The sequence below is a fragment of the Anastrepha obliqua genome, chromosome 5 (genome assembly GCF_027943255.1).
Source record: "Anastrepha obliqua isolate idAnaObli1 chromosome 5, idAnaObli1_1.0, whole genome shotgun sequence".
Classification (NCBI taxonomy): domain Eukaryota; kingdom Metazoa; phylum Arthropoda; class Insecta; order Diptera; family Tephritidae; genus Anastrepha; species Anastrepha obliqua.
In genome coordinates, this window is record NC_072896.1 from 111,351,029 (window position 1) to 111,368,327 (window position 17,299).

At 38.3% G+C, this 17,299-nt stretch overlaps 1 protein-coding gene across 1 annotated transcript; it reads right to left on the reverse strand.

Moving 5' to 3' along the window:
- Positions 1 to 207: 207 nt before the first annotated feature.
- LOC129247834 (serine protease grass-like) lies at positions 208 to 16,843 on the reverse strand. The gene is made up of 5 exons (XM_054887166.1): positions 16,545 to 16,843; positions 10,870 to 11,126; positions 874 to 1,070; positions 699 to 791; positions 208 to 615 (listed from the first exon to the last, which is right to left on the reverse strand). The coding sequence occupies exons 1-5, from the start codon at positions 16,776 to 16,778 to the stop codon at positions 287 to 289; spliced, it is 1,110 nt and encodes a 369-aa protein (XP_054743141.1). The 5' UTR covers positions 16,779 to 16,843; the 3' UTR covers positions 208 to 286.
- Positions 16,844 to 17,299: the final 456 nt, after the last annotated feature.

Genomic DNA, 17,299 nt, shown 5'->3' on the forward strand with positions numbered 1-17,299 from the left:
GCTTTTTCATGGCAGAAATACACTCGGAGGTTTGCCATTGCCTGCCGAGGGGCGACCGCTATTAGAAAAATGTTTTTATTAATTTTGCTTTCACCGAGATTCGAACCAACGTTCTCTCTGTGAATTCCGAATGGTAATCACGCACCAACCCACCAATGGTATATTAATCACGCACCAACCACTTTTAAATTAGTTCCCCAAACTTGAGAATATTTTTCCAACATTCTAAGCATATTTATTAAGGCCCATGTCATTTCAAAATATACTTAAAAATTTCATTCCATTATCACAACTCCAAATTGAACGCAATCCAGTCAAAGTAAGCTGCTATATTCGTATATAACGCCGGCGTATTCTGTTTCGTACCACAGTGCTGATACCCCAGCGATATCACACCCACTTGCATATAACGGAATTTACGACCACTACCATCCTCATCGCCCTCTACACGTACATACAATGGCCCACCGGAATCGCCGTCGCAAGTGTCTTCGCCCTCAATGCCACGCGTACAGAGTTTTGTGTTATCTATGCTGCGGCGGCGATAAACCGACTGACAATTTTCACGTGAAATAATCGGTATGGCAGCCTCACGATGTGTATGCGAGAACGTTGCTAGAGAAATGAGAAATATAAAGCAAACAATTATTCAAGTAATTTATGAAATATTTTCTATTAGTTTCGCGTCGTTTTCTTACCATTTTCTGTGGCACCCCAGCCGCTTATAATGCCATGTTCCTTTGCGACCACTTGATTCTGATATTCTGGTATGCAAATGGGTTTTATGCTGTCTGAAGTAAGAAATTGGTGGATTGAGCAAAAACATTTGCGTTAATTTTTGGTAGGTCTATCAAATACTCGTCTAACTCATACTTATAAATACAATTGGTGTATCCAGGCGCAGTAAAGCGATATCATTATTAAAGTTCGCTGCTGAAAATTTCGGCTGTTTAATCACTTTCTCAATACCCACATCGAGCACTGGCGCTAGGCAATGCTCTTCGCCAAGCTCATCCAATTCGCAATCGATGGGCAAATCAATATCGTGTTCGCCCAAACGAACGCCAGAGCTGGAAAAAGAAAGAAAGAACAAAAAGAAAATAAAACATTAGTGTGCGTCAATTTTTTTCGATATTGTCCCTAGCAGATTCGAATTATATACAAAATTCTAAGAGAAAAATCCAAGTCAATTTTGATAGCCCCATACCAGCCAACTTTAATTAATGCGATGTTAATATGAAAACTAATACTGAACGAAGTATAATAAATGCTATTTTTTTAATACAAACTTGTATTTGAGAATTTATTGCTAAGAAAAATTTATTTTTGATATCTACTTTTAATTTCAAGGATTCCATGATGGCGCTACAAGCAAATTATTTACATGCAATATTTTAATATTGTAACAGAAGGGTGTTGGGGTCGCAGTATTCTGTTCGGAATTAGGCTATGAACAGTCATACAAATTACGAGACCACTGCAGTGTTGTTCCAAAGTGAGATCTACGCAAGCAGCAGCCTTAACCATAGAAAACACTCCTCCGAACTCTCAAATAACTTTTACATTGACAGCCAAGGAGCGCTCAAAGCAATAGCAGCTGTAAAGACAAACTCATACTGCGTACGACACTGTCGGTGAGCTAAGAACTGAGAAACAAGCCACCATCTTTGCTCCACCTCTCTGCAAACAACGACTGGGTATAGATGCAGCAATGATTCAAGAAGCGAACTCCAGCTTATGTATGATCGCGAAAATCATGTTACGCAGACTATATTTTATCTCTTCCCAGGAAAGAGCGTACACTTGTAGAGAGGATACTGATGGAACACTGTCTCACTCTATCGTACGCCACCAAACTGAAGCTAATGCAGAACGATACATGCAAGTGAAGGCGAGAAGAACTCTGGAACAGCTACTCTGCAACTGCTCTGCATTTAGCAAAACACGAGTAAACTGCTTAGATTCTGCATCATTTTCAATTAACAGCCTATTTGAATTATCTGAACTTTGTATTAAAGGCAAAATAAACAGTTCTTCCTTCACCGAAGGCCCAAGCAGATAGTGTGCTTTTTTCTAAGTTAGTGTAATATTTTATATTATTCTAATAAATAATAATAATAATAATAATAATAAAAAGTTCTTAACTCGCCATACAAACACTTGGTATCATTAGGGATCAATTTCAGGTCTATGTGCAAACTACAGGATCAACCAAGTCCAACCTAACATAATAGAAAAAGTGACTGCATTTAATTTTTTTTCACATAAATCAAACTAAAACTTTGCAGAAAACACAAAAGCAATTAAATTTGCCAAAATTTTTGTAATTTATTTTTAAAATATTTTCTAATCATAATTTTTTTACTATTAACAGCTTATTTACAATTATTTTGGTTTTAGATCCTTTCTACATACTTTCAGGCGGAGGTGTATTGCCTCTACTTTCTACCCTGGTTGTCATAACTGGCTCTGAATTTTCGTTTCAATTAAAGATGGCTTATTTTAAAATTTGGGAAGATAGAAATTGACTTTAAGGCTGTGCTCTAATGGGGGTATTTTCTTATAATTATATGTGGAATTCGAATCTGCTGGGAATATTCCCTACAAATGGACCCACCCTAACATACGCATAAGTATAGTGAAGTTCTGACCATTTTGCGCTAGATGTATTTAATGAGTCATATCTCACGATTTGTACATCGCATCGGATCAGGTTAGGTTAGGTTGACCTGGTTGGCTGAAAGCCGTCACATAGACCTATTGATCCTTAGTGTTAACAGATGAAGCTATACCTTTACGTTTCTTTGTAGTAGACATGTTGTAATGCGGCTGCGTCTTTTGCGAATCTAAGTAAACTTTGGAGCTCACCCCCGAGAGGCATTCTAACTTCTCATATTGTAAAGCTTCTAAGCATTTTAATCTGGTTCTAGCCAAAGTAGGACAAGAACATAGAAGGTGTTCTAGCGTTTCCCTCTCTTCCAGTTCATTGCAAAATTTGCAGCTATCGTTCTTTGTAATTCCCATCTTGTATGCGTGCGCCGCTAGCAAATTGTGGCCTGTCACCATACCTACGATCGTTCTGCTTTCTTTTCTAGACAGGGCTGGTACGAAGCGGGCGTATTTATCTGCAATCTGTGTACACATGATTTTCGCGGTTCTGCAAGTGGCTATATTATTCCAAGTTCTGTCTCTCCTTATTTTCATGCCCGCAGCGATGTCTTTGTATACCGTATTTAAAGGTTTCAGTATGTCGTTTTCTTGTTCGAATTGTCTGTAGACAGCGCTTTTGGCAATCTCATCAACATTTTCGTTTCCTGCAATGCCCCTATGTCCGGGTATCCAATAGATATGCAACCGTCTGTCTGCGGCTTCTCTACTTTTTAGAACATTTTTAGATTAATCATCGGATCATACTTGCAGATACTTTAAAGGTGGCACTACGCTTCAAAAAAAGTTCTTTAACAATTTTGTGTTTGAGAAACCAGTTGTGTGTTTAAGAGTTCCAGAAGTGAAGTAGAAAAAGGGGCATTATTCAGTACAACGTTTATCAAGGTGAAAAGTTGAAACAGGCAGCCAAACAAATTGTGCAGAATATTTGCCTAGAAATGCCATAATAAAACTGGGTTCCAATGATTCCATTTTGGTATTATGGGTGTCGAAATTGATGCAATCCTTGTAGCCCAAGGAAAATGGTGATAAAGACATGAAAATCGTAGAATTTCACAAGGAGCTGAAGATTAGCCTAAAAACGGCTTGGAATTATTTGTATAAGGCAGGGTACAAGAAGAAGCTCGTTCTATGGATGCATCACGAATTGGAGCTAAAGAGCCTTTTGGGTCGAATTTGAGCCTGTATTTTTTTGCTGCAACACAATGAGCTCGTCCCATTTTCGAAATGGACGGTAACTGGCGATGAAAAATGGGTCACATACGGGAACAACAGCCGAAAATGATCGTGAATATTGACAAACGGAAATATTTAACTATGTGTGTGGAGGGATTAGTAGGGATGAGCTACGTCCATCGAGCCAAGCACTCAATTTTAACTTCTACTATCAACAATTAACTATTGAGTTATTCGGAAAGTAATTTACGTTTTTTCCCAACAGAGGATTTAATTGTATTTTTTCATAGCTAACTTCACACCTAAGTCACATTGTCATTATATGTTTTGACAGCTGATATAGCAAGACTCGTGTGTGAATAAGTTCAATTGATTTTACGCAGTAGTTTTTGGTCGGTGCCCTTTTAAATATGCAGAGCAATAAGCAGCATTTTCATCATATTTTACTTTTTTAATACAGAAAATGTAGAAATGCTGTTCAAGACAGAAAGAAATTAACGGATGTGTATGGTGAAGATGAAGAAGAAGATGTATTGACAATAAGCCAGTGCCAGACTTGGTTTGCAAAATTTCGATCCGACAATTTTGATGGCGAAGATGCTTCACGTTCTGGAAGGCCGGTTGAAGCTGACAAATACGCGATAAAGGCATTAGTTGATGCAAACCGGCGTATAACAACACGTGAGATCGGTGAGAGGTTGAATTTATCGAATTCAACTATTCATGACCACCTGAAAGGCCTTGGTTTAACCTCGAAGCTCGATATGTGGGTTCCCCATGTCCTAACGGAGAGAAATTTTGTGTCGTCGCGTTGACGTTCGTCCTTCACTCCTCAAACGTCACGAAAATGATCCATTTTTAAAGCACATCATTACTGGGGTCGAAAAATGGGTTGTATATAACAATTTCAAATGCAAGAGATCATGGAGCAGAAGAAATGAACCGGCTCAAAGCGTTTTAAAAGCAGATATCCATCAAAAAAGGTGATACTGTATGTTTGATGGGATTTTAAAGGAGTCACTTTTTTTGAGCTTTTACCGGATAACACAACAATTAATTCGGAAGTCTACTGTCATCAGCTGGACAAACTGAATGATGCACTTCAACAGAAAAGGCCAGAATTAATCAACAGAAAAGGTGTAGTGTTCCACCAAGATAATGCGAGACCTCATACAAGTTTGGTCACTCGCCAAAAGCTTTTACAGCTTGGATGGGATGTACTGCCACACCCACCATATTCTCCAGTCCTGGCCTCTTCGGATTATTATTTGTTCCAGTCACTGCAAAAATTGTTGGACGGTAAAATCTTTACCTCAAGTGAACACGTGAAAAATCATCTGGATCAGTTTTTTGCCAGCAAAGACCAAAAATTTTATGTGCGTGGAATCATGCTACTATCAGAAAGATGGCAAAAGGTGTTGGACCAGAATGGCCAATATATAATTTAATGAAATATTTATTCTTTATACGAAGATTGTCTTTCATTTTCATCACAAAAAAATGTCATTACTTTCCTAACAACCGAATAGAAATAAAGCTGGAGTTTGACTAGAAGTGGTAAGAACTGAGGAATAGGAGGGCTAAGATAACGCGAAGCAGCATACATCTTTGACAACGCACCAAAAGCTGCGAGAGCTTGAATGGAAGGTTGCATATTGTTCAGATCTAACGCCACACATTTTATCAACTTTTAGGGATTTGTCAAATTTCTTTTATAACACAAAAGTGACATGAAGAAGCGCTTGCAAATGTGCTGATCCAGTTTTTTTACCAATAAGGACAAGAACATCTTCAATAGCGAAGTTTTGAAATTGTCTGCGAAATGTGCCAAAGTATTCAAGCAAAGGGTCTTATATTTGAGCAATTTCGGATATTCCTTACTATTTTAGATTTGGGTTAAGCGTTGCCTAACGATTACCTTCTTTTTTTCGATGAAAGAGGAAAAGAGTTTTACAATAATGGCAGATCGGTGCTGCCAAATTGTTTAATATATGGGGAAAAGTATTGCCAAGCTAGCTAGCGTTGAACGTAAACGTACGTGTTTTTCCGACCTCCCGCGTTAACTAAGTTTATTGGTAATATACCTAATCGTTCGTGCGACAGTGACTCGATTTAACCTATCGTTTTACTTGGACACTTTTTTATCCACAATGCCATGCATATGCGGTCAAAAGGTTGACCGTGGGCAGCCAAACAAAAAAATTCAGTGTGTTAAGTGCAGTGAATTTTACCATCTTACTTGTGAAAATTTATTGTCTGCTGACATTGAGTACCTGCTGAAAATAAATAAGCAGTATTGTTGTAAACAATGCACAAAAGCGCGCCGTAATTCGATCCTACTGTCGCCTCGCTCAGTTTCTCCGCCAATAGATGCAGACAACAACAATCAACATCAAAATATTTCTGAGACCACCAATATTTCATCGCTTCCAGCTACTTCGGTACCCGTAAGACCGAATCCATCAGAGGAGTGCAGTAAGCAAGAAATCAACCTGCAAGCTGTTTTCGACGAAATTAAATCTCTTAGATATGCTCAGGAGAAAATGATAGCTGTAATTAGCTCTTTGCAAACCGACAAGAGAAATCTAGTTAAAAAGGTAGAAGAACTACAGTTTGAGGTAAAAGCCGTTCGTCACAAACTTTGCGATCTCGATGTCGCTGCTACTATTCCCGCTTTGGCTAATGATATAAAAGCCCTTCACAACAATTTACAGGTACTACACAACAATAATTCTGCAACAACAAAAAACAAGGATCGAGTAGTTGTTTCTAACTCAACACCACCATCTTTCTCTTCTGCTCCATCTACCTCTTATGCTGCCGCTGCCGCAGCCGCTGCCAACTCTCCATGCAATACCGTACGAAATGCTAAGGTTTGCAATAAGCTCTTTCTCGCTGCTCCGTCTAATGCCAAACAAACTAAAGCAGTAGAATCACAACAACATGCTACGCACTCTCCTGCGCTGCTTACGTCGTTGCTATCACAAAGCAATCAAGCAGTGCCGTCGGATAACCCTTCTCTTGCTGATTCGCAGCAGCAGTCGGTTAATGATGAAATGTTTACAACTGTTGGTAAGAACAAAAATCCAAAACGTAAACCGAAAAATACTGTTGTTGGCTGCAATGCAAACCGTGAACTGGATGTAATTGTAGCTATGAAGTGGGTACATTTGTCATATTTCAACCCCACAGTGACCGCTGAAAGCATAATCGAATATGTACACAACCATGCAGCGATCGATAAGAGCGACCTTTCTTGTTATATGCTAGTAAAGAAAGACGTCGAACTTAAAGGACTAAAGAGAGTATCATTTAAGCTTGGTGTGTCTGAAAAAAATTATAAAAAGATTTTCGACGCTTCTCTTTGGCAAGAGAATATAAAAGTGCGTCCGTTTAAAAATTTTCAAAGAGAAGAGACGAAACCGCCGCACACCTAACGTGTACCGACGTTAATAAGTTATCAAATACGGCAGACTTTCTACTGTATTATCAGAATGCTGGCGGCATAAGAACTAAAATGCTACCATTGTTGTTTTTCTCCTCTTCATCTGTCTATGATATCATAGTTTTAACAGAGACTTGGCTTTCTGAATGCCATTATACAGCAGAAATATTTGACTGTCAACTGTATAATGTATTTCGTAAAGACAGATGCTCCCGCACTACTGGTCTCTCTAAAGGTGGTGGCGTACTTGTTGCTGTAAGTTCGAGGCTACCCAGTACACAAATCACTTTGTCACCAAGTATGAGTTCCGACAACGGATATTTTGATGTTGATCAAATAATAATTAAAATTAATTTAGGAAAATCGAATGAATTATACATTAGTGTAAGTTATATACCGCCTTCAAGCCCAATTGAATTATATAAAAAGCATGTAATTAATTGTTGTACGATACTGGATAGTCTAACTGGCGGTCAACACATAATTATTTTGGGTGACTTCAACTTACCCAATGTTAATTGGTGTTTCGACGATGATGCTAAGAAATTAGTACCATATGGGGTATCAAGCGAGAGTGAATGTGAGGTGCTCGACACTTTTGCGGAATATAACCTCTGCCAGATTAACAGAGTACACAATGATATGAATCGCTTACTTGATTTAGTATTCATAAGCAATGATCTAAAGTCCGATGTCGAGTCCCTCTCTTCACCCCCTCTTCCTAACTCCATACACCATAAAGCGTTATGTGTACGTTTTAAACATATAAACTATATCAAATCAGTTATTAATAATTGCATAAATTATAACTTCTATAAAGCCAATTTCAACCAGATATCGCGGTCATTGGATTTGGTAGATTGGGAAACTGTCTTAAACAAACCCGTACTATCACAGATGTATGATGATTTCGTAGGAAGACTAGAAAGTGCAATTCATATGTTTGTTCCAATAGTGTCTGCAAAAAATCAGTCCAAACCGGCCTGGTACAATTCTAGGCTCATTAATCTTAACAATAAAAAAACCAAAGCATACAAATTATACCGCAAATCTAAAAATAACGCAAAACTTTATGAAGCGTACAACCGTTTGCAAAAAGAATTCGATGTTATGAACAAATTTTTATATCAGAACTACATTTCTAAAGTAGAGAGTGGTATCAAAGAAAATTGTAAATCTTTTTGGCAGTTCATTAATGGTAAAAAGAAAACCACTGGAATTCCAGAAAAAATGCATTATTTGGGGGAAACGTCGTCGGACATTCAAAAAATTAGTAATCTTTTTGCAGATTTTTTTCGATCTGTTTATGTTCGTCAATCCGACACCGGAATAGAAGATACCTCCTTTAACAGCTCACGAACAAATAAAGGTTTCCAGCTCCCATCTAATGATGTACTCAGGAGCCTATCGGTCTTGGCAAATGACCCAACTCCTGGAGAAGATGGCTTCCCTCCTATATTACTAAAAAACTGTGCTACATCGCTAGCAAAACCATTAACAATTATCTTTAATACATCACTAGCTTCTGGTGAGTTTTTACATAATTGGAAAAAATCGTTTATCATACCGATACATAAGTCTGGAAGTAAGTCGGAAGTCCAAAATTATCGCCCTATCTGCAAAATCTCTTGCATACCTAAACTCTTTGAAAAGCTAGTTTATGATTTGATTTTTTTCCAAATTTCAAATCTCATATCGCCTAATCAGCACGGCTTTGTTAAGAGTAGATCTACTGTTACGAATTTAGGGTTATTTACAAATTATGTCTTAAACCAATTTGAAACAGGCCAACAATGCGATGTCATATTCACTGATTTTTCGAAAGCGTTTGATCGAGTCAGCCATAGTATCCTACTTAAAAAGCTGGGTTCATTTGGTCTTCATCCTAGCTTACTCAAGTGGCTTGCATCTTATCTAACAGATAGAACTCAATTCGTTCGTATAAACAACATAAAATCTGATGCCATCAAAGTTACCTCAGGCGTACCTCAAGGTAGCCATCTTGGGCCACTATTGTTCTTAATGTTTGTTAATGACATTCCAGACGTGTTCGAGACATCACGTTGTCTGATGTATGCAGATGACCTGAAAGTTTACAGTCGGGTAGAGAACGTAACTGACTGCATAAGACTTCAGGAAGACTTAGCCAGATTGGAAGCTTGGTGTGACAATAACTCCTTACCTCTTAATGCTGGTAAATGCCAGCACATGTCATTCAGTAGACGAAAAGTTACGATTGATTTCGATTACAAGTTGGGCACTACCACCCTCACAAAAATTTACGAAAAGAAAGACTTGGGGGTCATATTTATATCGAAAATGTCATTTTCCAAACATATAGACCTTATGATTGCCAAGTCTAGACCTATGCTTGGATTTGTAATAAGGAATTCAAGGGAGTTCCAGGATATCTCTACGCTGAAAAATTTGTATTTTTCTCTTGTGAGATCAAACCTCGAATATTGCAGCATCATTTGGGATCCATTCTATATGGGTTCATCTTTAAGAATTGAGAAGGTTCAAAAACGTTTCACTCGATTTGCTATTCATTCTCTTCGTTGGCCTTGCAGTTTGCCTGCATATAAAAGTAGATGTCTTTTGTTAGCATTGCCAACTTTAGAAATGCGGAGAAAAACTTCATCGGTAATGTTTATAAGAGACATAGTTACGAATCATATCAAATGTCACTTCTTGCTGGAGCTAATACTCTTTAATTGTCCCACTCGTAACCTAAGACTCAGCAATATGTTCCATTTACCTTATCACAAGACCAATTTTAGTCGAAATGAACCGCTCACTCGTTGTATAAGACAGTCTAACCAATTATGCAAACATTTGGATATATTCTCTAACTCACGAGAGACTTTCAAATCAAGACTTAATCTGAAGATACACTTTTTGAATTGTACCTAATGTATCTCACAGTATTGTTTACCATAAATTATATTTAAGCTTTAATATTAGTAATCTATTTAAGTTATACTTTAATTGATGAATAAATAAATAAATAAATAAATAAATAAATAAATAAATAAATCTTCGGTCGATAGTGGCACCATCTCAGGTTACCAGGTCTGTTTGCTTACTAAACCGCCACACTATTTTATTTTCATTGCCGAAATAAAGCGAGAAAATGTGCAGAACTTTTTACTTGACACCAGATTTGCATGTAAATGTATGCCTGGTGCACATGCAGGTGCATTTTCAGTACAAGTTTTTACTCTCTTTTTGATATCTGAGCATTATTTCACGCCCCAGTAACTACTTAAAGTTAAATATACAATTTGAGCCCAATCGGTTTGGATTTAATGAAATCAACATGAGACTGAAGTTGCTTGCCAAAATATTGATTTTTCAAAGATATTTTAAATTTCTTTCTACAATTAGCACAGCTCAGCCTTTAATCCTAAATCAGGTTCAATGAACCCAAAGCGATCGACTCCAACTTTTATATACTAAGCTTTTAGTAGTAGCGGTAGTAGTTGTGCAATTTGATTACCCTTAATGTGTAGATATATATGTATATATAATATAATGTATATGTATATGTATTTAATTATTTAAATGCGCTAATTCCTTACAGATATGTCTTTATGCAGTGCGCTGCGGTCAGCACATAACGCTTCGTAATCAACGTACCGCCGCATTGAAACTTATTTTCGCTTTTATAGATAAGCAGCACGGACCAAGGGTGCGAAAGAAAAGTGCTTTCCGAACCGAAAGAAATGCGCTTGCGAGAATTGTCACCACAGGCCTCTCCTTGATTGCGTAGTATCTCAGTGCCGACTGATTTGAAAGCGCGTACAGGGTCAAAACTCGGATCACAGCAGACGATGCGCTAAGAGAAGAAATAAAAGAATTTAATAAATTTTCTACTACAAATTGGCCAGGAAATAAGTTTTTTCTTTTTAAGCTTAACCCTCCGTTGGACACCTTTTTTAAAACCTTGGATTGGGCATCTGGCCTTTTTTTGTCCTGTTTGAGGATCTCTTTTAAAAGGTTATATTCTTTAACTTGAGAGAAAATTAAATTTTAGGAAGCTACCTGGAAGTCCAAGTCATTAGCTATAATATAAATATATCAAATTGTCGTCCAAAGTAATAGAAAAGAGACATCCTGGTTAGACCCGGGTGTCCAACGGAGTGTTAATGTAAGTCATAAAAAATCGCAAACATTTATTTTATTTATTTATTTTTTATTTTTTTGAAAAGCTTAAATAACATTAAATAGTTAAATAAATTAAAAAAACGATGCGCTATCAATGGGGGTTTTCAGTTCTCTACTGAAGAATTGCTAGTTTATATACGAGGTGTGTTAAAAAAGTATCGCGAATATTGTGTTTTTTCAAAAATTATTTATTTTTTCCTTAATATTTATTTTGTCCCCTTCAAAGTAACCCCCCCCAACGTTTTTTCCAATTTTCGAAGCACTTCAAAAAATCATATTTTTTATCAGGTCCTCCTTTGATGCGGTCTTTATCTCGTCAATCGTAGCGTAGCGTCGTCCTTTCATGGGCCTCTTCAGTTTCGGGAACAAGAAACAGTCACAGGGGGCCAGATCTGGGGGATACGGTGGCTGTGGCATCATTAGTGTGTTGTTTTTGCCCAAAAAGTCGCACACAAGCAACGATGTGTGCCAATTTTTGTTCTTCCACAAATCCGGACGTTTTTGGTTTATTGCTTTGCGCAAATTGCGCATAACTTGCAGGTAGTATTCCTCATTGACCGTTTTACCCTATGGGAAGAACTCATGATGCACAACGCCCCTGCAATCGAAGAAAACGGTAAGCAAACTTTTACATTCGACCGAACTAGGCGCGCTTTTTTCGGTCTTGGTTTGTGCGGCAGCTTTCATTGAGATGATTGAGCTTTGGTTTCTAGGTCAAAATAGAGCAGTTTTGGTAGGAATTTTGAGGCGACCTGTCTCATGCCCAAATCATTGAAAAAAATCGAATGATACGAGCCAATCGATATGACTAGGTCCACCATTTTCTTCACTTCAGCAATTTTTTCGTCTGTTGTTGAAGTGCTCGAGCGTCCGTCACGCTTTTCGTCGTTCACGTCTTTTCCGCCTTCTGAAAACATTTTGTACCACCGATAAACGTTGCGTTCTCCGTATTATACCTACAGTCAACATTCGGAATGCATCCGTGCACTTAATTTCATTTTTCACACAAAATTTACTACAGGTTCCTTGATCCATCTTTTTGAATAGGCAAAACTCGAAGACGAGCCAGAACACGTGCAAGCAAAGCAGCTGTCAATAATTAACTAAACATTCAAAATGGCCAAACTCGTCGGCATGAGTGAAAGACATGAATTCCAACATGTCGCCACAAAAACTTGAAATTCGAATATACGTAACCTGCGAAAATTTAAAATTCGCGATACTTTTTGAACACACCTCGTGCGTTGTAGGAGGTTCGAATCCATTAGAAATTTATAGATTTGGAAATATAAGAATCAGAAGGAAGAATTGGTAGTGATAGTGATAGTGCTTTTCATCATGATCGTCAAATTGCTGATGGCTTTGTCTATTTAGACCAGCGCAAAAGGCTAATAAATGCATTCTACTGACTGGAGTATTATAAAATGCGCACAGGCTTGGTTGCCTTCCCTGTAAGTAGTAGGTGTGCGTTGGTGATTATACTGTGGGCAATGCGTAAGCGAGAGTAGGAGTGCAATATAGTTAGATGGGCGGGGTGATAGGTAATTTGCTTTAGTGCGATTAGGATTAATCCTGGAGTAGTGATGGTTATAGTGAACCCAATGAGTTGCTGTTTAGTTTGGCTTGCCTTTGCTGCTCTATGGGTCGATAAACATCTCTTTTACAGATCAGATTTGAAGTGATGATAGAAATAATACTCATTTCCTTGGCAGTATCAGCGATTGTATTGCCGTTGATGCTTGAATGGCCTAGTACCCACATGATTCTGATTTTATGGCGGTGAGAAATCAAGATATTTCTTATGGGTCCAATAATGTGATTGGAGTTATTATAGTTTTTTATGGCCTGAAAACAGGACATCCTTTCTGCGCAAATGGGGAACTTTCCCTTGAATTTTGACATGGCTTAGAGAACTGCTGTTGCTTCAGCGGTGAAAATTTAACAAAATGGAAGTAGTAGCCCATAAGATATAGACCCTCCACTTTCTTTCACGACAGCAAAGAAAGTGTAATTCAATTTGGAGCCGTCGCAAAGATGAAGATTAGCTGCCAATCCGAGCTTTTGAGATGAGCAAAAATTTCCAAGAAGTATCATACTGGCACTAGTACCCATCCTACTGTTAAAATTTCTTCCATCAGAAAGTGATGTAACATGCCTGCGACACTATAATTTCTTTCAGTCTCTTCAGAGCTCTCTTAACATTTGCAGGCGCTCCACAGATTTTACTATCACTGTACGATTATTGTGGTCTGATTGATATAGCATCAGAAAAACCTCAACTCTTTTGAGAGTAATTTCATAGACATTTTTCTGTGAAAACTCAATTTTTGCACTCATATTAGTTTGGGGAAAAAGAAATCCATTTTTGTTTTTCTGGGTAGATGGCTGTAGTGATCGATATCTCGTAAAGTATCGACCAAGCAATTTAAAGTTTATTCTCGTTGTGAAGATGACATTTCACACTAAAACTTTTGTTTTGTTCCATTCAGTTGTGAGTTATAGGGTGTTAACAATGGAAGTCAACAAAATTCGGCACTTTTAAACAGTTTTTCTTTGATAAAGGCGGAAATGCAAGACAGGCCGCTGCAATTGTGAATGGTGTTTGGTTGAAATGCCGGTCTAGCACTCCTCAAGTAGCACTAAAGCGCCGTTTTGATACCATTATGAGACCTCCAACAGGCAGATATCTACAGCCAGCCAGAGCTATTGATATGACGGTGGATATTGATTATATTTAGATTGGCGCACTGCCCCTCAAGGGAAGAGTGGACGGGGGCTACACTTGGGGGCAGGGCCTGGTGAACTTGTTCACGGATGGTTCGAAGTTAGAGGGAATGGTTGGCGGAGGAGTATTTTGCGAGGAGCACCCCATCAGACTGAAATTCAGGTTACCGGACCACTGTAGTGTGTTCCAGGACAGAGGTAGCCACAATCAAGGAGGCAGCTGATTGGTTGCTCAAAAGCCCTCGGGTCACTGACGGTGCATTCGAAACTGGTCAAAGAATGCTTGACCTCACTTTCGACTGCCTCCGAATTCTTTGACACAAGCGTCATCAGGGTTCCTGGTCACAGCGGCATTGCGGGAACCTGTGAGGCGGATGTGCTACCAGACAAAGGACAAGTGAGGTGATTTCTCCGCGAAGGGAGAGAATTGGGATCCCCCTGACTACCTGCGGTCTGCTCCTGGAAAGATGGGCATCGCACCAACTTAACGACCGTTGGGCAAGTACACAAACTTGTAAGATTGCGAAATCCTGCTGGCCACGTGTGGACCGGAGGCGCTCGGGCGAGCTTCTGAGGTTGACAAAATATCAGCTCTCGAATCTCGTGGGTTTTCTCACAGATCACAATGCGCGAGGAATGCATGCGATGAGACTTGGAATCACCTCGAGTCCTTTTTGCGCTAGATGTATGGAGGATGAAGTGGAATCACCTTCTCCTTAGCTGCCCTGCACTAGCGGGGCTAAGATCCAGGCATCTTGGCTCTTACTTCTTTACTGCGCCTGCTGATATAGCTGGCCCTGACATTAAAATTTTTGTTTAATTTCAACAGCAGCACAAAAGCGGTTGACGCAAACACAGCATAGTCATCGTTCGTAATCCACACACTCTAAACCCACCTTCCTAACCATCCCACCACCAGCTCTCCCCGCACTCTCCCTGTATCCCATCGGTCTTTCTCTTTCACCTCACCTCCTTCATAATAATATCACAAAGGACGAATTCATTATTCTTCGTCCAATTGTGCTCATTCCTTGGGCAACCATACCAACCTAACCTAACTATCCCAGGCTGTCGAACTTTAACAGTTAATTACGTTGTTTTCGTCGATTCCGTCCAGGCATTTTTTATGTTAAAGAATATGTCCTAATTTTCGATAAAATCACAGAGAGAATCGAAGTTGACTAGCATGTTAGTAGTCTTACCATCGCCCAGGAGTTAAAAAGCGGCCATAAACCAGTTTCAAACCATTTGCACAGAGCTCGATTCAAAAAGAAGTTCCAATTAACACCAAAAAATTCTAATTTCCATCTGCGAAGCCTTGGTCAAACGAAATGAAATCAATCCCAAGCGTGAAGAAGCAGCTCAAATGGGGGCCAAACCAGGGCTAACAGCCAGGAAGGTTCTACTGTGTATTTGGTGGGTCTTAAAAGAAATCATTTATCATGAGCTGCCAAACACTAAATTCAAATATCAACTGGACCTTTCGAAGCTAGCAGTGGACCGAAAAGGGCTAACAGAAGAGGTGTTGTGTTCCATCACGACAACACAAAGCCACACACGTCTGTAGCGTCTCTTCAAAAAATCCGGAGCTTTGTGGGAAAGTTTTAATGCATCCACCATAGAGTCCGGGCATGGCACCAAGCCATTACTACCTTTTTCTCGCAATGCAAAACTGCCTGATTGATATGAAACTAGTGAGAAGAAAAGATTGCGAAAATCGATTACCAGAATTTTTCGGCAATAAGAACCAAGACTTCTATGAGAGAAGTATTATGAAGACACCTCTAAAGTGCCAACAAATTATACAACAAAACGCTGCATATTTGAACTATGGAAATATAGTTTATGTTAAAACAAAAAAACATATAAAGCAAAGTTTCGAACTTCGTATAAAATTTGTAAAAATTCTACGAATTTTCATAAAAATTTCAAACTTTTGAGAAAAATGTCGTATATGCAGTTTTATAGGCCATTGAATTTTGGTATAATAAAGCGGAAGTTTAAAGTAGATGAAAAATTGCACTAATTTTTGAGAATTATTTCTGATCGCAATCTTGCGCATTTTCTCAATTTAACGCCTGCTCCACATTTTTTTATATGGAAGAAAACACCCCACAGCGTCAGCAGGAAAAATTTTGAAAAATCAATTTTTGAACCACTTGAAACCTCAAACCTTAAATATATATATATTTGTCGAAATAACTACTTTTTAATATTCTGTGCACTCAAAATTATATTCAAACTTAGTATGAAATTAATAACTTTGTTCCACACCTCTTTGAAATGGAGTCACCATACTGCGTACTTGCGAACACACTTTCACATATCCCATATTCAAAAAACCATTATATTCATTCACTCTCACCTTCTTGAGATCCATAAAACTCAGTTCAACAAATTTTCTCTGAACCGGCGTCAATTTCAAACCGTACTCATTTAAAAAGTCGACCATTGATTTGCATTCACTTAGTGGCGCTGTGTCACGTAAAGCGCCAAAAGGTGTAAGACAGGTGTCGGAAGCAGTTGAAAACTTTTCTAAGGCAAACACAAGCATTATGCTAATACATAAAAATAAATGCAAACAAGAACTTTGAGCCATTTCACATGTATTTGTATGTGTGTTCTCATCCAAGTTTCAAAAATTAAAATGAATAACTTCACTCTTCAAGCATCACTGCAGCACTGCGCAAAGTGCCTTATTATTATTTTTGAATAAATAATCAAAAATTCATTAGCCGAGTGTAGCTGTGCATTCTGCGAAACTTGCAAAAGCGGTTTAGCGGCGCTCCAATCGCATCTTAGCACTTAACGCAAATGCCGGCGAGCGTAATTAAAAAAGCAAAAAATGTGACTACAACAGTTTGATTAAGCGCTTCGTATTCACAGAACTAGAAAACAAATATTTTATTTTTCACATTGCATTTTTACAATATTGAAGAATGTAAAAAAACACGGTATCATGTAAGTTAAGTACATTGTAAAGGGTGGTTAAGTTTTAAGGGCCGGTATTGATTTGGAATGAAATACAATTTTTTTACGAAATTAATATCATTTCTCTTCATTATGATAATACTGGTACGGCTTAATTATGTATTGAACAAAATATCGGCCAAATAGCCG